At 44.3% G+C, this 22,100-nt stretch overlaps 3 protein-coding genes across 7 annotated transcripts in view; all 3 read right to left on the bottom strand.

Moving 5' to 3' along the window:
* The window catches only part of dpp9 (dipeptidyl-peptidase 9), a 19,488-nt gene extending 9,257 nt beyond the window's left edge, over nucleotides 1–10,231 (bottom strand). The window contains exons 1-15 of one of the 5 annotated variants that reach the window (XM_060059587.1): nucleotides 10,072–10,231; nucleotides 8,927–9,015; nucleotides 8,486–8,727; nucleotides 8,049–8,161; nucleotides 6,999–7,172; nucleotides 6,307–6,478; nucleotides 5,911–6,021; nucleotides 5,336–5,464; nucleotides 5,078–5,139; nucleotides 4,768–4,868; nucleotides 3,381–3,558; nucleotides 2,785–2,944; nucleotides 2,382–2,461; nucleotides 1,604–1,756; nucleotides 870–1,005 (exon numbers count right to left, since the gene is read on the bottom strand). In XM_060059587.1, the coding sequence (XP_059915570.1) occupies nucleotides 870–1,005; nucleotides 1,604–1,756; nucleotides 2,382–2,461; nucleotides 2,785–2,944; nucleotides 3,381–3,558; nucleotides 4,768–4,868; nucleotides 5,078–5,139; nucleotides 5,336–5,464; nucleotides 5,911–6,021; nucleotides 6,307–6,478; nucleotides 6,999–7,172; nucleotides 8,049–8,161; nucleotides 8,486–8,727; nucleotides 8,927–8,982 (1,867 nt within the window). In that variant the 5' untranslated portion in view covers nucleotides 8,983–9,015; nucleotides 10,072–10,231. Of the gene's footprint in view, nucleotides 1–869; nucleotides 1,006–1,603; nucleotides 1,757–2,381; nucleotides 2,462–2,784; nucleotides 2,945–3,380; nucleotides 3,559–4,767; nucleotides 4,869–5,077; nucleotides 5,140–5,335; nucleotides 5,465–5,910; nucleotides 6,022–6,306; nucleotides 6,479–6,998; nucleotides 7,173–8,048; nucleotides 8,162–8,485; nucleotides 8,728–8,926; nucleotides 9,016–9,194; nucleotides 10,044–10,071 lie in introns of those variants that run through there. The other 4 variants (XM_060059590.1, XM_060059589.1, XM_060059588.1 and 1 more) reach the window with 4 other exon arrangements.
* Nucleotides 10,232–10,693: 462 nt separating this feature from the next.
* On the bottom strand, nucleotides 10,694–12,713 carry rps15 (ribosomal protein S15). The gene is made up of 4 exons (XM_060059611.1): nucleotides 12,601–12,713; nucleotides 12,132–12,217; nucleotides 11,454–11,688; nucleotides 10,694–10,849 (listed from the first exon to the last, which is right to left on the bottom strand). Exons 1-4 carry the CDS (start codon nucleotides 12,601–12,603, stop codon nucleotides 10,736–10,738), a joined length of 438 nt encoding a protein of 145 aa, XP_059915594.1. The 5' UTR covers nucleotides 12,604–12,713; the 3' UTR covers nucleotides 10,694–10,735.
* A 415-nt stretch (nucleotides 12,714–13,128) lies between these two features.
* On the bottom strand, nucleotides 13,129–20,872 carry cnn2 (calponin 2). The gene is made up of 7 exons (XM_060059604.1): nucleotides 20,703–20,872; nucleotides 17,845–17,966; nucleotides 17,587–17,653; nucleotides 17,221–17,358; nucleotides 15,878–15,994; nucleotides 15,153–15,299; nucleotides 13,129–14,435 (listed from the first exon to the last, which is right to left on the bottom strand). Exons 1-7 carry the CDS (start codon nucleotides 20,760–20,762, stop codon nucleotides 14,127–14,129), a joined length of 960 nt encoding a protein of 319 aa, XP_059915587.1. The 5' UTR covers nucleotides 20,763–20,872; the 3' UTR covers nucleotides 13,129–14,126.
* Between the last annotated feature and the right edge of the window lie 1,228 nt (nucleotides 20,873–22,100).

Genomic DNA, 22,100 nt, shown 5'->3' with positions numbered 1-22,100 from the left:
AACAAAAACAGACGTTATGAAATAATCTCATCCAGAAGGAACCCCTGCCAATAGAGGCTTGATTACTACACTTTACTACCAAGACAACAATTAAAGTTCATTTTGAATGCAATACAGCTATGGACTGATGTTCTCCCACTCAAATAGCATTTGTGCTAGAAGAAGTTAGAAGAAGAATGGACGAAGTTAACAAGGGCCTTCATCTCCACAGAATTAGGACTTCCCAGTTGCACAAATTCAACCACAACTAGATGGAACGCCTTCCCCTCTGCTCTCAACGCGCCCTCCTGTCAGGGCTGTCGTGTTTGTGTTTACCGATAGCGCAGGCTTTTTATGGATCGGAAGAAATAATAGATTCAAGCATTTATCGGAATTCTGAATTTCACAATACCTTTGTCATCAGGTTGGCAAAAAAAACGGATTAAGCCAGAAACGCCGACGTAATCTTAGTGTTAGTTAATGAATGGTAAACGTCCTACAGAGGGCGCTAAAGTGTAATCATACAGTTGCGTAAACGACATCGTGTCCCGCCACTCATGGTAGGTGGTAGTGATGGTAGTTACAATGGGGATGACTGTCGTGGGGAGAGTGACGATAAAGTAGTGGTTGTGGTAGTGATGGTGGTGGTGATGATGGCAGTGATGGTGGTGGTGATGGGGGTGGTAGTGACGATGATATAATAGTGGTTGTGGTAGTGGGGATGGTGATGGTGCAAGTGGTTGCGTTGATGGTGGTAGTCATGGTGGTGGTGGTAGTGATGGGGGTGAAGTCGGTGATGGGGGTAGTGAAGGTAATGCCAGGGATTGGTCGGTGGTGAATGTTGTGGTGAGAATGCTAATAACAGTGATTGTGGTTTGGGGTTCCCCTACCTGGTGACTCCATCATGCTGGCCCAGAACTCAGGCACCATGTGCAAGGGGTTGCCCTCCGAGCCGGTCAGCTTGTAGACGTGCACGCAGGGGGGCGTGCTCACGTTACTGTAGTGGCTGACGAACATGTCAAAGTTCTGCACACAGGGGGAGGGAAGAGCAGTGGGAGAACAGATGAACCCAACAGAAATACACTAAAAACAGGTTGAGGTCAAATCAAGACGCAAATCAGTCCACTGCAGCATAACCATCTGCCATGTAGTGGGTGCATTTATCCAAAGAGACCTTCAGCAATACAGTCACGTCTTAGCATGGGTGGACTTTAAAGGGGTGATATCATGCTTTTTCGACTTTTCCCTTTGGTTTAGACTGTTGTATATCGTATGTATACATGTTTTACATCTGCTCAACTAGAAAAATCTAAGTAAGGCCCAGGGGGAGTATGCACACCCGGGGAGAACGCCCTTCAATGACTAGTGGGATTGCAGAAGACGCACCTCCCGTCTAACCGCAATGTTCACAACTTTTTGGGGGGGGGGGTGAATTTGCCAACGCAAACGCACGCGCAAAGCGTTCGACCAATCGCAACAGAGTGGTCGTGCTGACCAATCACAGTAGACCGGGCTACTCAGGAAGGGCGCCTCGAGTGACATGACACCCTGAAACCCTAAAAATAGCATGATATGGGCTCTTTAATGGGCTGAAGGGCAGAGGGTGCTGGGTGGGGCTCCGCACCTGGCTGACGGAGCAGCTGTGGGAGAAGCCGGGCTTGGTGAGTCGCACCACGTCGCCGGGCACCTCGTAGCTGACCACATACAGGTGGTGCTCCAGGGGCGTGTCCCGGGTGCCCTGGAAGTACACCAGCTTGGTGGCCTCGTTCACCCAGATCTACGGCAGCACGGCGGGGACACACAGAGCCCAGCGGGGGGAGTTTCATTAGGCATTTTTCCTCTTTTATTTATAATACAATTCATTAGGGGAGAAAACACACACACACACACACACACACACACACACACACACACACACACACACACACACACACACACACACACACACACACACACACACACACACACACACACACACACACACACATTACTATGCATGTCAATTATGGCTCCCATTGCACTTCTGAGCATCCCTGGAAGATCCCCCACTCCTGCTCAAGACTTCTTCCATGCAAATTAACAGAGTGCCCTTTCATGCCCTCCAGCAGGGCGCTAGGATAAGGGGGGGGGGGGGGGGGGGGTGATAAATATATGGCCTGTTACGCCCTTGGCGACAGGAACTGTGATTACGAGCTATACAAATAAAATTGAATTGATTTGAAAGAATGAGTCAAAAAAGAAACTGGCTTTACAAACATCCAGGAATCTTCTACTAGGCTCAGGTGAAGGGAATATGGGTGGATATGTGCCAGGCAGAATAGATTACTTTGAAACAAGACAAAAAGGTTAAAGAAATTAGTCGCATCTGGGCTGATGACTATTTCATTTGAATTCCTTCTAACCTTGGAGCCGTGGCGGGCCAGAACCTCCCACTCTCCACTTGTCAGCGTCACCTCCTCCTTGATTGCACATTTGAAATCCCCTGGAGAGAGAGAGCGAGAAGAGAAAGGATTACTCACTTTCTGAACTACCAGTTGGCATTGGGTGTGCAAAAGCATATTATCAATCAAATGACAAGTTAAACAAGGTCATAGAATGGCATTCTTGAGACAAAGCTCACCTTCAATAAAAAACACACTGGCAGTATAGCAAAATAGGAAACATAAATATTTGTAGAAATATAAACCAGCAAAAACACTGACTTGACATCAATATGTACAGACGTAAGAATAACTGAAACAGTGAGAGTAAGGCGGCTATACGCCAGGTAGTGGGCTGGTGGGACCAGGGAGAAGGTGGTCCTACCCTCTATGTACTGGTAGTCCCCGGCCCAGTGGTAGGAACGCGGCTGCAACAGGGAGGTGGTTTTATACAGATGGCTGAAGCCCGTCTTGGACTCGTTGACCCAAATGAAAGTGAACTCTTCGTCCGTGGTCTGAACGAACGGGTAGAAGATATCGTGAACCTGTGGGGCGAGAAACAAAAAAGGAGGGTACCGGTTAAGTCAAACCGATGATTATTTGGCCATTATCCGCTTATTAAAACCAGAGCGAAATCATTCAGATAAACGTATGCACTACGTGAACAAATATACATTTCATTAATTAAAAGTAAGCAGTCAAGTGATTGTTCTACATGGTCGAATCATTTAATTAAAACCAAATCAAGAAACCCCTTAAACCATCCGATGTATACAAATGATCAGCGGATCTACAGAGCTGTGTTGATGCCCGCAGGATCCAATGAGCACAGAGCAGCTCACAGGCAGATTATTTAATTAAGGCCCGCCGTTGCTCATCTGGTCACGCCCCTGATTTGATTAGCGGTTACAATCTAAGTCATCTCCTTCATGGGGGTCTCCCTTTCCTCTTTCCAGTCGCGGCTGGGCCCGGCGGACTCACGTTTATCCACACGTCCGTGGTCTCCTCGTACACGATGTAGGGCTGCGTGTTGCCGGGCAGACTCTGCAGGCTGTCCAGTCTCTGCGCGGGGTCGTCGGTGACGGGGATGAAGAGGGCCGGGGGCAGCAGCACCAGCTGGAGCCTCCTCTGACAGCGGTCCAGCAGCACTGCCCAGCCGCTGGGGAGGGGGGGGGGGACAGAGGGCGGGGATGTTGAGCATCCTCGTCCATGGATCCTTTTCACAGAGGTGTCATGTGTTCACAGAGGGGTCCACTACCTGCGCCCCTGGTACATTACAGTAGATTCAAGATTCAAGATGGTTTTATTGTCATATGCACAACAATTACAGAGCAGTCGCTGGCAATGAAATTCTTTAGTCTTGGGCTCCTCCAACAGTGCAATATAAGAGAACGTAAAGGTATATAAGAAACACAAGTAGGAAAGCTGAGACTTAAATAATAAAAAATAAATATAATAATAATAATAATAATAATAATAATAATCGTAGCTGAGCCATAACTAGTGTTATGAGCAACACAGGTGTTTGTCCTAAGACTTTGCCTGTGTGAAGGGTCGAAAACTATAAATTAACGATTGACCATTCAGTCATTTAGCAGAGGATTTGATCAAAAGCAACTTTCAACCGATTCAGGTACATGTCATTAATAAGCAGGTTCACCATCTTGCTCAAGTATTGCTACAGGTTAGGATGCGGACATTAGGGAATCAAACCCAGTACCTTTCGGCACCACAATGGGGACAATAGATCCTATCACTGAGGAGTGTGATTCACCCAACAGGGTGACTCACAGGTGTTCTCATAACAGTAATTATTGTTATCTTCCTCCGAGTACCGGGACACGGAGTGTTGGAGCCATAACGGAAGTATGGCATAATGAAATGGAAACAATAATAATTTATATATCTATGGTTAATTTGAGTTTGTATTCTGTCTGGCTCCCCCAGTAGGTCAGTTATATTATCGCAGTCATTCAGCTAATTAAAGGGATTTAATTCACCTGCGGGACTGTAACAGAAACGAGAGTTAGACGGGGAAGCGGGACAGTTTTTTGACCGCAAACAATCGCAAATATTCGCAAATGTTGGCAAATAAGTATAGGAATCATTTTAGCTTGAAGCTTTATTTAATAAAGCATTTTTGATTGAACTTCGGATCGGATTGCCTACTTTGTTCTTTGGATTGCGCGTCTTCTACCCCGCTCCTATAGTGGCCTTTTAATCTTGGCAAAAGGCCACTACACGGAGAGTTGACTCATCTTACTAGTTACTAGTGACGATAAGTCACAGGAAGAAGGATCTGTGAATAGGCGCGACACATCAAGAGGGTTGTTGCTCTACCGGCCTGATGCTCATCGCAGTCACTCACTATTTGCCGTTAGTCGTCCAGCCGGCTCTGGCGATGTACTCTGTGCCGGGAAAGAGTGTGGTGAAGGGGAGGACCAGCTCTTTGTCTTGCGTGCTGACGATCTGTGGGCACACACACACACACACACACACACACACACACACACACACACACACACACACACACACACACACACACACACACACACACACACACACACACACACACACACACACACACACACACACACACACACACACACACACAGCGTCCATTAGCACCACTGAGATGGAGGGGGGGGGGGGAAAGGGGTTTGTCAGCGGTCACTTACCCTGCCTTGGTGATCCGTCTTGATCTCAGCCAGTTTAAGGGTGGCCTGGGGATTTTTACTACCTGTAAAATAAAGAGATAAAGATGAACAATCATTATAATCAAATCATTCTGAACTGTTTTGGTTTGGATGTGACCAGGATTCGCATGTTGTCTCACGTGTCCACGTTGCCTGATGGAAACCTGCTGTTGCATAAACAGAGGAAGAGTGTGCATCTGTGTGCGTGTAGCTGTGTGTTTGTGCATGAGTGAGGGGAACCTGTGCGGGGGTATCTGTAGGCGTCGGCCTTCCTCTCCTCCAGGGCAGGGGAGGGGACATGTATAATCTCCACCTCGCTCTCGTCCACCTCCTCGTACAGCAGGTACATAGTCTTCCCTCCGTCGGGCTCTGACAGACACAGGGTCACCCACACAGTTACCCCGAGCCCAGAGAGGGACCATTGGCACACACACTCAAAGGCAAGGCAAGGCAAGGCCACTTTATTCATACAGCATTTTTCATACACAAGGCAGACTCAAAGTGCTTCACATATAAACATTGTCATATGATAAAATAGAAATTATTATTATTATAAACAAATAGAAATGCACAAGATTAATGACAGCTCCACACACACACACACACACACACACACACACACACACACACACACACACACACACACACACACACACACACACACACACACACACACACACACACACACACACACACACACACACTAGTGATCCAGTCCAAGACACAGCATCCACAGCACTACTTAAGGGCTTCTTAGCTAAGAAGAGCTGGTCTCTAGTCATGCTTGGCGCTCCCCACATCAGTCAGACACACACCTTCTGTGGCTGAGGGGCTCCACCAGTAGCCGGTGAAACGGTCAAACTCCTCCTGGATGACAAACGTGGCCACGCCCGCTGACTTTGGGTCCTCTTTGACGTTGTCCAGACCTGGAAGATTTTAAGAAGGAAAGATAGAGAGATATGAGTTATTAGAGTTATTATCCATTTGGTGGCCATAGCACATGGAAACATTTGATTACAAACTATTTAAACATTATGCACACTTTGCATAATGTTTAAATAGTGACCCGAATGTCTGAGCTGAATGTCATGGGGGAAAATAAGGAAAGTCCTTCAATCATTCGTGATGAGAAATGATTAAGTAGCCAACTCTTTTCCCAGCCTCCCCCAGCCTGCAGCAGGACCCCGGGCCACACGGTGGCGCTGTGCTACCTTTGTGGCAGAAGGTGAGCCTGCGCTCCTCTCCACTCTTGATGTTGGCCATCCACAGGTCGTTGCTGTTGACGAAGGCGATGAAGTCCGGGTGCCCGGGGCAGATCTTGGGGTCCATGCGGGTCCCGGAGCAGTGGGTCTTCACCTCCACAGGCTTGATTGGAGAGGACTGCTAGAACCAACGCAACACACACACATTCAGTCCCAGAGAACTGCATGGATCCACCTACAGGTTATGAATAATCCCCTTTATTTCTCCCATGGTAAAGTGATTGGTTGAAATACAGTAAGAACACATGGCCTTATTTACAAATCGTACATCATTTATTAGAGCCAGCCACGGTTTCAGCTGAGTTTCGAACCTTGAGATTTTTCTAAAAACAAATCATTTCCCATCATTTATTTAGTTTCACTAATACAGCTTTTATCGCATGCGACATTCAGTGTACATATCATTATTGACGAGAAGATGTGAAGACATCTTGCCCGATGACCTCATCTCGTCTTATTTTCCACAGCTTATTCGTGGTCCGGCCTCGGGACCAGCAGCTCTTGCAGCCCGTTGATGCAGGACTGTATATCGGGGTTCGCCCCCAGTGCCCTTTCGTCTGGGCGTCCAACCCCCTAGCCACTGAACTATCCTCATCTAAAGGCTTCTGTGTCAGTCTCTTTAGCAGCCAGGTCATACTCACAATGAAGCCGTTGTGGCCTCCGTCCTGACAGTAGAAGAGGCTGTTGCTGGCCTGGAAGAGGAACAGGCCTGTCTTGGCGTGGTAGTCGTAGGACGTGATGCCGAACGCTCCCAGCCGCTTCCTCTCCCTCAATAACTCTTCCTCACGGGAGTACGCCCCCTGGTGGGGGGTGGCCTGAGGGTAAAACAACAACCTCATCCATTAGCAACGCCCCACGGCAGCCTATATATCAGTGATCATATAAACCGGGACTAATATAAACACTCGAGGACAAACTGGCAATGGTTTATTTCTCAAAATGGGTTCAACAGCCCACTTGTGTGGAACTCAGTTTGTATTAGTTTTCTTTAGCTTGGCATCATCTTTGCTCCCACCTAATAAAGTTAGCAACCAGCCCTTCCCCTGGTCGATTTCAAACTGCGGTTATAAGATTACTCTTATCTCCACATGGATTGTCAATTCATTATTGACATGTTATTATTTGCTGATTGTTTTCTCATCCGGAAATTGCTTCTAGTTTGGTCTTTTCCCTAAACTTAAAACAGGTTTTATCCATTGCTGTGTTGTGGTTATTGTAATGACAGGTTATGAGTTTAATGAATCGGTCTTCATAACATTGTGTTAATTGGTTTTTCGCCATTATTCCATGGATAGCAATCACAGCCCTCCCTGGCAGGAGGGGGTTCCAGTGTTCTTTATGCGTTTTATTTACTCGCCATTTGGAGGGCTTAGGGTTAGTGTGGGAGAACCATAAAAAGCCCCTGTAATACTGTAAACGTAATAAAGAGCTACATAAATAAACTTGAGCGATTAGATACAAGGTCAAGAATGAAAAGTAAACCCATTGAACCCCTCCTCCTATCTTCCAGCTTGTAGGGTGCAATAACAGAGCTAATCTGCTCCCCGAGCAGGTCTGAGGTGAGGGCCAATGTGAGACTGTACTGTTAAGACATTCCAGCCGCAGCAGCTGTGGGAAAACACTCAGGTTCGGTCACCATGGTTACGGTGTTGGACGAGGAGGACAAGCGAAAAGGAAGAATTTTCCTTTACCTGAAAGTGGTCCAGCATCTGCTTCCATGACAACACGAGGAGGGCCTCCTTGCGAATCTTCTTGGGGATCTCCGAGTAGAGCAACGAGTTCTCTCTGCTTCCATAAGGCATTCCTGGGGTGGGCAGATGGGGGAACAGTAAGCTGTGTAAGACGGAGGGCATTGCACTGGAACGTTGCCCCCTCCATCACGTATTTGTTGACCCCCTCCTGGAGGGCCTAACGTATCAGAGAAAGGGGCGATTCAATGTGCTCACAGTTTTCCTCGTCACGCTTCAGTCGTGGTAAATTATCCTCAGAACAGACACGTGACTCAGATTATGCATGTGCGTGTTGTTGGGTGCGTGAGGGGCGTCAGTGGGGTTTGTGTGGGTATGTTAAACTGACAAGTAGCTCTCACGTGACATCATTAGCACGGTCGTGTCAAATTAAAACTAACCGAGGTAGTAAAGACGGTGGGAGTGGGGGCCGTTCTCTTCCTTCTTCTGCACAAACTGAAAGTCGTGCGGTGCCTTGTTGGCGATCATGCCCGAGTACTTCCTGCTGCAGTGGATAATGTCCCGCAAGCCGTCCCAGGAGTGCTTCTCCACGTAGAACTGAGACGGGACGTCCTCCATCTCCACTACCTCCGTGCTGTCTGAAAGCCCGTCCACTGCTGCCATGCTCACACTGACACAGCTGCTGTAGGACAGTATGGAAGGTGTTGAACGCTCAAAACGAGGGCTATCGCAGCAATGACATATGTACATTGCGCAGTAGCTCAAGCTCTCTGTTTACATGAAGCCGTCCAGTAGCTTCAAATGCTGGACGACTGCTAAAAGCCTGTTTCAAAACAAATGAAATTTAACAATGAGTCAAGAATTTGGTAATTATACTGTACCTTTTCCAGATACCTTCTGTATTGTCACAAAGCTTGACCTTCTTGACTCTATGCATTCACTGGTCAGCCCACCTCACTAAAGACTCAACCTAGGGACAGCAAATGTATGTAACCAAAATTAGAGTAGGGGAAGGAAAAAAGAGTGATGCGATAAAATGGGAGTAGAAATGCTTTTCGTTCTCCCGGCAAAATAGTTTAAGAAGTGTATCCATTAGAGGATGATAACTATTCACAAATGGGCTTTTTCAGTTCCTGAGAATTGACTCACCATCAACAGAAACAATCGAAGCAGAAGACTTCTTAGGCTAAATAATATCACCAGAGAGACAGGTAGCAACCAATCGGACCATTCACTAAGGACATGAAAGGTTTTGACAACAACACCCTGGATAGAGATCTGAGGTAGACTGGATAACATTCACAACAATAAGGTCAGAAATCTGACTGAGGTTAACTAGATCGCGTGAACAATTATAAGGCCAACACGGTGAGCGGGCGAGATGCAGATTCTGACAGCTCGTTAAGTCACGTCATCCTCAGTGTCCACAAACAGCTTCAAATCTCCATATGATACATAGCCTCGAGTTAATCATCGAAATCATCAATTATTTAAACAAAGCTGACATTTGTTTCAGGAAAACATATTTTTAAATAATATAAATATCATCTCTATACATGTACAGCTATATATATATATATCCTCGTTGGAGTCAGCAGTGAGCAGGGTGTGTGTTATGTGTGTGAGGGAGAACAGAATGAAACGTTAATCACAGTCACCGTTAACAGTTAGCTACGGTAGCTTACAACCAATCTTTGTTCTCAAATTTCAGCTAGTCATTCACACTGGTTAAAACGCCGGCATAAACAGCGATCAGCGATGTTATCACTCAAGAGAGCCTCAATAGAACCGTATACATATTTCCTTTTGATTGAAAGCTACTGTGTCCAGTGGTATCCATAAAATACACATCCCTCGCATGATCCATGACAGCTCTAGCCTGTCATTTCGGGCTTTCCACTCGGCTAGCCTAGCTACCGTTAGCCTGGCTATACACCAGCTAGCCTGTCAGCTAACGGTTACTGGGTTTTTAAATCAACCAAATAGTGGGGATCCTTCAGCAATCTGAAAAAGGGGAAGCACTTACCAATCAGGCCAGTGTTTTCCCCCCCTAAAAAACCCTATGCCTTCCTAGCTTGGTATCAATAAACAAATGATGCAAGTGCTAAAGGTAGTATCCATGGCCCAATACTGGGCAGACGCAGTGTAGCTGGCTCTCGGATCGGGGCGGAACCTAAAGCTAAAGCAGCTGACGCATTCGGTACATTTTCAGGGCCGCACTGACTGACGTACGGGCAGAGCAGAGCCATGGGGCCGTCATTGCTGCGCTGCGTTTTGGCACCCTGGTTCAATGGTAGAGCTGGTAATCGATGTAGGAACACGTCGGCGAGTTGAGTTTTATCAGTTTTTAACCCACATTAAAATACTTAACGCTCGACTTGTGGCTAATCCTTTTCCTCGTGTGGCCAGTCTCAAACATTCCCATGAAGCAAATTATTTTCTTAAATCAAATGACTAGTCACCAAGCCTGCCTTATAAACCGGACAAATGTTATGAATAGCTAAAACCGTTAATGAATCGCCATCATTAACAAAATGGTGAATAAATTTGATTGTGCAAATTATAGCATTACATTGAGGCATCATCTGGTAACATTTTTTATTCTCAAGTTTCCAATTTCAAACCAAAAGAAGCAAAGGAGTCAAGTGTGTGGCGAGCCCATTTTTATTTATATAACGAAAACAGCCAGTCTACTTCAGAGGGATGAAACGAGAAGAGTGTGTAGCTCCAATACCAGGGCGACCGTGCTTGACCGGCTTGTAGGTGATGGAGAACTCTCCCAGGTAGTGGCCACACATCTCAGGCTGGAGGAGGAAGGGGGGACAGATTAGTGTTGAGGATGGATGTTGATTCATGTAGATGCCATTCAAAATATCACTTATCTACAACCAATACATTCATAATCATTTCAGCTTTATAGACACATAAACAAACCTTTATTCATTTATATCAAACACAATTTCTAAATGTCAAGGGAAACTAATTATATTAATATTTTTTTAATATTCTATCCATTGTACATTTTCATATTGTTTGGGCTTGGATAGACCCAAGACTTTGCATCACACCAGCAATGTATTCCCATTCCACACCGTGTACTTATCATTTTTTATTAACGTGTTCAACCATACCAATCTCCCTCAGGTCGAATTAGGACTGATTGTTACACCATGTGTAGATACTTGGCAGTTCAAATCTGGAACTTTGTCCCTGATAAAAGCTAGTTGTATACTTATAATTAATGCAGAACCTGTGACGATTGTGTCATCCCAACCCACCATAACATTGAACGACTCAAACTACCGATGAGCAAGAGAGGGCAACAAATACTGCATCCCATTACAGACTGAATTTTCATTGGACATATGCAGGCATGAAACAAAAACAGAATACGTCCTGAGGTCTCACCTTGATTTCCACCTGGTTGAAGGTCTTTCCGTTGTACACGCCGACCATTGAGCCAACCATCTCGGGTAGGATGACCATGTCTCTCAAGTGAGTCTTGACCACCTCCGGCTTCTCCATTGGGGGAGCCTCCTTCTTGGCCTTGCGCAGGCGCTTCAGGAGGGACTGCTGCTTGCGGCGAAGGCCACGGTTAAGCCTTCTCCTCTGGCGGGCGCAGTACAGCTGCATAAGCTGCTCACTGGGGAGGAGAAAGGAGAGTTGGGCACTAGAATCACACTGATGAACTGGCATCAGGTCACCATGGGGTTTTTGGCATCAATGATTGTACTGCATCCATCATTCACTTTGGTTCTCATTGTATAATTGTTGCATGACAAGTATAGACCTTGATTGCAGTTATAGGAAGTTTCTATTGAAACTGCATTTACTAGACATCTATTGTGTGGTGTACACCTTTTAATAATTGTTTACTAAAAAAAAGTCTTTACTTATGCTTTATTCTTGACAAGTCGTAGTCGAAGACTAGTCCCGAGTTATAAACATTTCACTACAGAATGAGTATGTACTGTCCACTTTCGATTCGATTAGTCCTGTTGACAACCATTGCACCATAGCTGGTCCACTTCGTTCTACAGGATGACAGATGACCCGTTGCATTAATGAGGCAAATGGGATACATACTAGGACATATCCAGGAGCTGGTCCAGGTCCACACCTCTGTAGGTGAACTTCCTGAAGGTACGCTTCTTCTTGATCTCAACGTCCGCCTATGGAGAATCCATTTAACGTTAGCATTGAAACATTCACACAAGACACAGGGGAAAGAGTCACATTGACCAGTACGTCAACACTACACGTAAATGAATAGGCATTAAACCCGGAATGATGACCGAGCCATCGTGGAAGTCTAATCGTACATCATAATATCGGTATTTGGGAATAACCAGTTAGCTTAGCCATCCACGGCTATAAACTGGGACGATGCCCAAGTGGTAAAAAGGGATTTAGCTGGAGTTTTTGATCACAATTTATAACTCGTTTGATTGTAACTATGTGAGCAAGACGGATGGGTAATTTCGTGAACTATGGAAGCATTATGGGGTGTAGATGAATATAGATTTTTTTATGCTCAGAAAGGCTATACACCTACCATCTTGCCTGGTCTTCCGGGGAAAAGAACAACCCAAGTCTCGTTTGACCTAATATCGCGGGAGTGGGGCTGGGCATCCGGTCTCTGGTTAACGTTTCCTGTCTACACATGTGTTTACATTTTTTGCCCAGCAGATGGTGTCATCTCACATGATAAGCAAGTTGGTTTAGATGTAATATAACCACAGTAGTAAAAGAGGAAATTGGGCTCAGTCAAGACAACTCTTGACAACGCACCTAGAACTCACCAAAGAATCTAACAGTAAGTAATAAAAAGAGGGAACGTGATCATCTCCCGAATTACATTTATTTCCTTTTTGATCATCACTCCATCTTTGAAAAACAATACCAGAAACTACCAAAGGCTACCAAATGACCAAAGATAAAAAATCTTTCAATCATTTATAAAATTTGCTATTCGCTGTATCCTCATTGACATATGCAATCATGTGATATACATATTTATGTACAGAAAGGACAAACTCAAGAAATTCCATGTTAAACGAACAGAACAATCTGAATCAGATAATTCGTTTTTTAGAACACTTTATTGTCAAAAGCATATACTGTATCTCAAAAAGGCATCAGGTATCATCTAAAAAAACGGATCTTGAGCACATTTATACTATTTATAGTATCAAATTATGTTTACAGTCCAGGTAAGAAATAGGCATAAATTATTACATTGTATGCTCATAGTAATATAATGATATGCTTGGTCCTTATGCCACTAACGCATAGTTCACATAGAATCCAGTATTCTTGCTTGGAATGTTAAAAACCCTCATTGAGTACTTTAAGGCCTGCCCTTCCAACCGACAAAATGTCTTTATTCCAAAGAAAACAAGCTGGGCTACAGTTGTACTGGTTATACAAACAGGGAAAATATTTCCTTAATAAAAAAAAACAAAAAAATACAAACTAAACTGAGAGTGAAGACAGAATGTCACAGTCCATGGTTTTGTTCCCACAACACAGTTTTTTGTTTCCCCATCGGATTTAACCAGTAGAAAAAAGTCATGGGTCATATAAACTGACAAATACTGAACAAATGGAACCGGTTGTAACATTCACATTATTATGTTTTTGCTGCCACAAATAGTACAATAGTCAGCCAGTTTTGATCTTTGGTCTAAGAGATTTCCTGATTTGACTACTAAAAAATGTAACCCCGTAATGTCAGGTTTCTGGAGTGTAAAGTATTTTGATTAAAATATAGGATCTGCGTCTTTGGCTCACTATACAATCCCTAGTTTTATAAAAAATAAAATTAACTAGGAACATTGGCATTCCCAGCGGGAATTCCCTCAAAAAGACAATGGCCTTAAAAAACTATAAATTAAAACAATACAACAATACAGCTCGTTGGGATGATTGTAGCAATGGGAGGCAGTTTTTTTTACCAACATAATTAATGACCACAGAGTTTAAAAACAACCTATGAGAAGTTGAATGCATTGAGCTTCTATATTTGGAATGTTTCAAGCAAACCCCTCCCTCCTTTGGACGTCTTTCCCCTCTCCCTTCCTAATAGTCGGTCCCATCGTCGGGGTACACCCGCGGCTCCTCCTCCTGGTAACCCTGGTAGCCTTCGTCCTGGTAATCGGGGATGTACTCCCTGGCGCTGCCGGCCATCTCCTCGCCCTCCGCCGCCTCGCCGCCCGCCGGGCAGTACTTGGCGTCATAGATCTGCCGTCCCAGGCCGAAGTTCTGGCCCTTCTGACTGGCGCCCTGGTTGGAGCCCATCTGCAGGGACGTGGTGGTGTTGTCGCACTTGTCTGTTCCCAGCTTCTGGTCGTAGATGGCGCGCCTCGTACCCGGGGCGGTCATGCCGGCCTGGAGGAGAACAGGGGAGGGAAGCAGAATGAAAGTTAGACCAGGGTTTCTAGGTAGACTAGAAGAGCGTCCTACAAAAAGACAAGAAGCTGGATGCTTAGATGAGAAGTGCCAAAGGTCTGGCGGTAACCAAGGGATGGCGGCGATAGTGATTGAATGTCACTTTTTTCCCTAAATATGGTAGTGCTAGGTAAGAGGCTTTTGAGGGCGGGGGCCGACAGTTCGCTTCGGGGCTGAACAAACAAAATGTTGGCTAATTCTGCGTCATGGGAAGAAAATGCATGAAACGCATACTTAAAACTATTCCACTATACAAGAAACTTGGCGATAAATACAGCTTTGTCTCAACACGCCTTCCAGAGGCTCCTGTAATACACGTAGCTATGGCATTTAGTCTTAGGTTGAAAAGATTATATGTGGCCTACACACTGTATCTTTCTCATCTAAAGTACAGGAAGATTGATCGCAGGAACACACAAGGCCGACATTATCAAAGCCAGGTTAACCATTCCCACAGGTTATGTTTTACATGCTTATTATTCTTGCAGCTTGCAGTGAATTTAAAAAGAGGTCATTAAGTAGCAGGAGGTGGCCAGGGATGCCAAAGGTAGACTGCAGCCATTCGGGTTCAAACCAACAGCCTTAAGACTGGGCGTCAAACACCATGTTCAGGTACATTGTCACCCCTAAAAACAATCATGAATAAGGTCAGTGCACCTGGCTGGCTCCCTTGTTGGTGCCCATCTGCAGGCTGATGGTAGAGCTGTCCATGGGGGCCAGGGTCTGGGACTTGTGGTCGTACAGGTGTCTCCTGGTGCCGTATGCGTTCATGCCCGCCTGGCTGGCTAACTTGTTGGTTCCCATCTAAAATGAAACAAAGGAGGAGGATATATGAGGGAGGATGGCCCATGCCATGAAGTACTGCATTAATATCAGGGCAAAGTATGAAGCATTAAATGAGATATTATCCATTTTGTCTGAGTAAACACCGGATCAAACACTGCACTCATAGTGTATCTTCCTCCCCGGCGCTACAACAGATCACGTCTATGACCTGTTGTATAAACATCAGCATAACAGAGGCTTAGAGAGAGGACAATAGAGCGCCTTATTCTAGGGAACATGACGAGCATGTACATATTGTGAGGCAACAGTTTCACTTGAAACGCTAGGGCACATAACTTTGCGGGCACGTGTCAAGTTGCACATGCACACATTTCGAATCACATACCATCGTTGTGTACCGAAAGTCCAGGTACACAAAATGTTTTTTTTTAGTAAGCCTGTGATAAGCAGTCTCAATGGTGATGTGTAAATACAATTGTAGTGAACCATCGAGACAGGTGAAGGGAGGTGTAGGATAACCTCGCATCAGGCCAAAGAAACCGCCACTGGCTTCAGCCACTGAGTAGTAATCTGAGAGCAGGGCTGCCGGTGTGTACCTGCAGGCCGATGACGCACTGGCCCGCCTTCATCTTCTCCTCGTCGAAGGCCCGCTCCTGCTTGTCGGCGTACTTGATGCCGATGTCCACCCGGGGCTGGCAGCCCTTGGTCTTTGCCTGAGGAAGCAGACCGAAGAGTGGATATGGGATCTGGTGCTCAACTACTAAACTCGGACTTCATTGTCCTTCCAGATGGACCCATGTCCTGTAAGCTAGAACAACAGCAAGACCAGTGAACTCCTTTTCCACTGGCGGATTGTAATTAGGCCATAAACCTTAGGCAATATTGCAAAACAATAATAATAACAATACATTTCATTTAGAGGCGCCTTTCAAGACACCCAAGGTCACCTTACAGAGCATATAGTCATCATACATTTTTTAAAAAACAAGACATTGTGGAAAAAATAAATAAATAAATAAACATAAGCAATAAGAAATAAATAAAACAAAAACAAGACAAAACAAAACAAAAAAAAATAAAATAAAAAATGTAGCAATGTGGCTTTCGATAACATCACAATAACGTATTACCCTTTCACCCTAGTCAACTCATTCATCTGTGGAACGGGCAGGGCTCGAAAAACTCCAGCCAATGATTTCCAGACCCACCGAGTGGCATTGGACAGTAAGTACGTCAATCAAACGGTCGTACTGCACTCCCTCTCCCCAGCTCCCCGCGCGACCCCTTCGTACGTAGTCAAAGCTCGTGACCCAGAGCAAGCTTCTGTTTGTTGTTATCCTGCGGTAGCTACTGGAGCTAGCTAACTAGCTAATGGCTCGCTCTCGCGCATGTTCGCTCGTGCATGATTGCGCGTCCATGTACTTGGAATATGTGGAGTCAGCGTTGAAGGAGAGGGGGTAGGACCATTTGAGTTGTGTATTTTCAAAATCTGCTGGCGTTTCGCAAATCCCATACCCAACCTTTAAGTTAAGCAACAACTTTGACATGTTGATGTTGAATTACACTCTTCTTGTAGACAGAGGAAAAGTAGTCGGAGGGTTATTGGGGGTGTCATTATGAAGATACTTGGCCGGCCTTTTTGATTTCTAGAATATTTCAGTTATATGATGAATTTTAAGCCACGAGCAGGTTGAAATGTTACACATTGCGACTTTAAAATGTCATTATTTTTTGTTGTTTTTATTTCTTGTTTTTAAATGTATTCTCTATTTAGTTTTTAAACTTTAGGCTGCATGGTTGTATGTAAGGTTCTTCAAAGTAAATTTGGTTGAGTCGTGTTGAAGTCCGTACCGTGAGAAGGTCTCGCCATATCTATTTCCATTGACTGGACAATGTTATTCCAGACGTGAAACCATCAGGAATACATAGGGGTTCTCACCATGCTAGCGAGCGCCAACAGTGTAGTCTGGACCTGCGTCATGTTGCCGCTCTCAAACAGATCATTTGCCTCAAATATATCATGAGGCCTCAGGCCGTACATGGTGATGGCTTTGGTGAAGGTAGTCAGGTTCTCCAGCTGAAAAACACACAACCAAGGAAAACCTATTGTTACTCAAATTAAAACAGAAGTAAGGAAGGACTCTGGAAGAGTAAGACTTCCGAAAACTTGGCTTGAAACTTTAGGACTGGATAGGTTTTCCAAGTGGAAAAATGGGGCTTTAGCTATTATCCATTATAAGCAGTACAGACACATCAGGATGCAACAGTTATCATTAATCTGTTGGTTTTTAAAAGAGTAACTCACCTGATGCCAGTTCATGGAAGACTGGTTGATCTTTTTCACAGAGCCTGGCTGAAGTTTGTTTATCAGCCTGTTACAATAAAGGAGAGGAAAGGGAGGAAGAGCAGGAGAAGGGAGGCATTCTACTGTGAGTCCATGATATATTGAAAACACCAAAGCACTTCCACTTTCTTAATAACTTGAGGCAACAGTCCATACACAGTGAAGAGGATCCAAGATATGTGGGAGAGCCACCCGTGACAAACTATGATGAACACTTACTGACAGAGTGTGACGCCATTCTTTAGACCCTTCTGGAAGTCTGGCCCGATAGAGCAGCCGGTCACATCCTCTATCCACACCCTGAGCTCCTCCTCCTTCTGATGGTCATACTTCTGGGCAATCTGAGGGACCAAAAAGACTATGAACATAAGTTTGTTTGGGCACAGGAAAACTGCTTATAATATTAGTAGGAATTTAGCAATAATAAATAAACGTTTTGTTGACATCAGAAAGAGGATTATAATATGCACACGTCGCTGTAGGCTTGAAGATTTCGAGATCGGTAGTTCTGAACAAAAAATAAATTGTATTTTTATCGTGTTGCAGTTTTCTAAGATAAACCCTGTAAAGCTTAGTTTAATAACTGCTTCATAAAAAGAAAACGTTTTTATTGAGCCTTGAGCCTATAATCTTCTTTTATGCCGAACTCTTAATTCCAGTTTCCCCAGACGTGATGTTGCGTCTGAGTAGGTGGTTATTGTTTTAAGTGTGACAACGACAAGACCCAACTGAGTCCCACAAAAAGGACATCCTGGTGACTAGAGTCCTCCATTATATCCAGAGGCTTAAGAAAGTAACCGGTACCAAATAAAAAGGTTTGCAGCATACATTTTACGAGCCTTAAGTTAACACAACACACAAGGTCCAGACTTCCTCGTGAGGGCTTCATTGTTCACTTCGATTTATTGACTTTCTCTACGAAGAAAGAAGCTGTGTGTGTGTGTGTGTGTGTGTGTGTGTGTGTGTGTGTGTGTGTGTGTGTGTGTGTGTGTGTGTGTGTGTGTGTGTGTGTGTGTGTGTGTGTGTCCCCCCGACCTTGGGCTAGGCCAGTTCATTCAGGAAGTGCATAATCGCCTGTGCGTATACAACTAGAACATTTTACTCTACTGATGAGTCAAAGTTCATTACACTTTCAGAAAACAGTGTAGAAAGAAAACCCACAATACAACAAGGCAAATAAAACAAAAAATCTTTACAAAAAAGATGAGGTCCTGATTAGACAAATACCCATGTCCAAGCAAGAGACTGAACTATAAAGAATTAGAGGATCGTTTGTAGGCCTACACTATTTAACCCCAAAGTTGTACCAGGCCCTTGGCTTTTGTATAATTGCACAAAAAAATGGGAGAGGACTCTTCCCATTATATTTCCCTTATTTAATTATCTCATTATTAAAAACAAAATTTTTCCAGTTCAATTTACCACAAAGCATCCTAAAGATGTAATTTAGAACGGCAGGCCGCATTTGAGGAATTTCAACCCACGGTGATATTACAATAGAGTTTGAATGCCGCTGCTAGAATGTAGGCAAAACCACAGACTGTGTTAATAGGCACAATGTATTCCAAATAGGTTCAAGAAAATGTCTAAAGTGTGAGTGCTAGTTCTGCATCCGCCTACAGTTGAGCTTCCGAATTCAGAGGAAGGAAAAGTGTTCCTCAAATGCTTCACTGGCCAACCAAAGTCACGAAGCACCGGAAATGCAACTTTGCTCAAAATGTCTCGCCCTTGATGGAATACACTTACAAAGGAAGGAAATACAACATATTTGCTTTACACAAAGCCCATCTAGTTATATAGGACCGGTGGAAAAATCTGGGGAGGGGTTTGACAGACCCTCTTTCACCATACAAGGGCACGGCCATGTAATGCAAAAGAAAAGGTATAAATCAGTTGGGTGGCCAATGGCACAGTGGTATGTGACGAGAAAAAATACACTCCCTTCACACAGATCCCTTGTGTATTTGGACTGATTAGGCAGAACGTTTGGAGTAGCACATTAGGTACAGGATCCCTGTATTAAAATCAATTCAAATAAACTACAGCTACGATTTACCACAAACGCCAGTTCCTCCATGAAAAGACCGATGCATACATACTTTATTATTTTTTACTTTGACCATACATTAATTTATTCATTATGTACAAACCCAGCATTACCACATCAAGTGAGTGGCAGTGGCCAACCGGTAACCCTATCTACTGGGTATCTTGAGGTATTTTAAGTGGATCTGGATGTGTACTGATGCTTGTTGGCAGATCCAAACAAACTAGATTAACTTAACCTCTCAAAGGTTTGCATTCCAAGACGTTGTCGGGAATAAGGGAAACAGACAATAATGTTAATGATCAACACATGGGTTTAGTCTAGACTTTAGGATAATTCCAGACCCTAGCGGAACATAGGAAGCCGAGCAATTCCGGGTTCAATACCCGATGTGTTCATTGTTTTAGGAGTCTTTGATCAAGATGCTCATGGATGACATGCATCTGAATTCACTCCATTTTGTATGACTTAGATCCGTCTGGATAAAGATTTTTTAGTGGAGGGAGAAACAGCCTCCCAGGCCACAGTCCCGCAGTGCATGAGCACAGAACAATGTGTGAAGGGCAACAACATAATAAGACAACAACATAATCTACTAATACGGATCACAAAGCTAGACACAAAAGTTGGACGCACATTGGACACATTGTTGAAAAAAATAAAATAACTATTTTGCCACAACGACACACTTCCCGGGCCAAAAAGACACCGCCCATATGCTTCTTATCAAGTGCCTGCCTCCCACTCCCACCACACTGAGTCAAGTTTTAGACTGAAGTCAAAAACGTTACGTCCCATAAAACATGGATAAAGCGTGTGCTCAGGCGATTTACATGATTTCATTCAGGTTAAAGACTATCCCAAGGTCGCAAAGCAACGTAAGATCTTAACCGGTGCTGTCCTGTGAAAGAAGACAGTGAAGCGTTCTGTCGTTGCAAAGGGAGGGTGAGTTGAAGTTTCACAGAAATATTAAATATACATAATAAATGATTACACTTTACTGTACTTCTAGGCTAACTGTCATACATACCTTATTTTTCACTTCCGCTGAAAACCCATATGAAGGTCCCCTGTTAAAGCCGGCCGACATTGTCAACGGCTAGATTCGCGAGAAGTCAAAAACTTCGTGAGTTGTAGTGAAACGATGGCGCTGAACGTATTTAGTTTACCTTCCAATGAGATGTCGAGCGGACTCAAACGTGCGGACTTTCTCTTTGACGGGTGCACCAATCACAACGCTCCCTCGGAGCGTGACGCGTCCCTAATCGAGTATAGGCTCCGCCCCTTCTCTTGCTAACGTCGTGATTGATATCAAAAAGTCCTTATATGGAATGAAACTCCCCGAATTCCTGAAGGTGGGAGTGAATGGGCCGTCCCATCCAAGCATGCCAGACGTACAGCGGCCGCTGCCGTCTATGCGGGCTCTTCTTGAGTCACCGTCGGGATGGGAAGTAGGGTTCAGTGTTGCCAGATTGGATGGGAAATCTGGACCAATCTGGCAACACTGGCAGGGTTTGACGGACTAGCAGACTATGCGCTTCTGGAGAAATTGAATGACGTAATATTTTTGCATCAAAGCCACATGGCTACCGGAAGGCACAGATTACCCTAGATTTTTTTTTATTTATTTTTTTAAAGGTTATCTAATGGAAGAATGTTAATTATGAATTGAAAAAAACTCGCAGTTTGAGTTTATCTGCATGATTTCTTTCTAAAGGCCTAGTAGACTAAACGTGAGAAGAGAGGAAGTGATAGATTGATCTGAATACAAAACGTATTATATTGCAGCAGTTGGGCCTATCACAACTATTAAAGCTGAGGAAACATTTGAGGATCACAGGCAGTCCACACCTACTGCTGGTATATTGACATAACAGGTTAAACCTGGTCTGGACAAGTTGTCAAGAGGCTTAACAAACCAACCAACAACTACACAGGGACAATTGTATTTTGGTTAGCAAGGGACACAGGTGTCAAATGCCACATTCAGGGCATTAACGCTTTTATCCAAAGTGACTTACAATAAGAACACTTGTGAATTGCAGAGGCACAACAAGTCTTTAAAACTCATACTTAGGACCTCTATTGGTGTGATCGAGTAGTTAGTTGTGAAACTAAATTAATTAATTAGTACTAATTTCATACATAGACTCAATATGATTGTGTGATTGAGATCCAGAAATTAGTCACTCTTCAAGATACTAAGACACAGGGTTGTTAAATGATGCAGTTCATGGCTTCAGCTGATATAAGGGCCTTCAAGTAGGGAACTTAATATTTTCAAAATCATGTTGGTTCATGCACCGGGTAGGCATTACTATGACCTAAAACAAAAGCTCGTACTAGAAACAAACCAATTAAAAACGGTCAGTAATAGTCAAAAACCATAGACAAGACCATATAAATTCCTCAAGCCGACACAACATAT

Source organism: Gadus macrocephalus, chromosome 8, assembly GCF_031168955.1.
Source record: "Gadus macrocephalus chromosome 8, ASM3116895v1".
Classification (NCBI taxonomy): Eukaryota; Metazoa; Chordata; class Actinopteri; order Gadiformes; family Gadidae; genus Gadus; species Gadus macrocephalus.
Note: the sequence above shows the minus strand (reverse complement) of the source record. Positions and strands in the feature narration are given on the sequence as shown.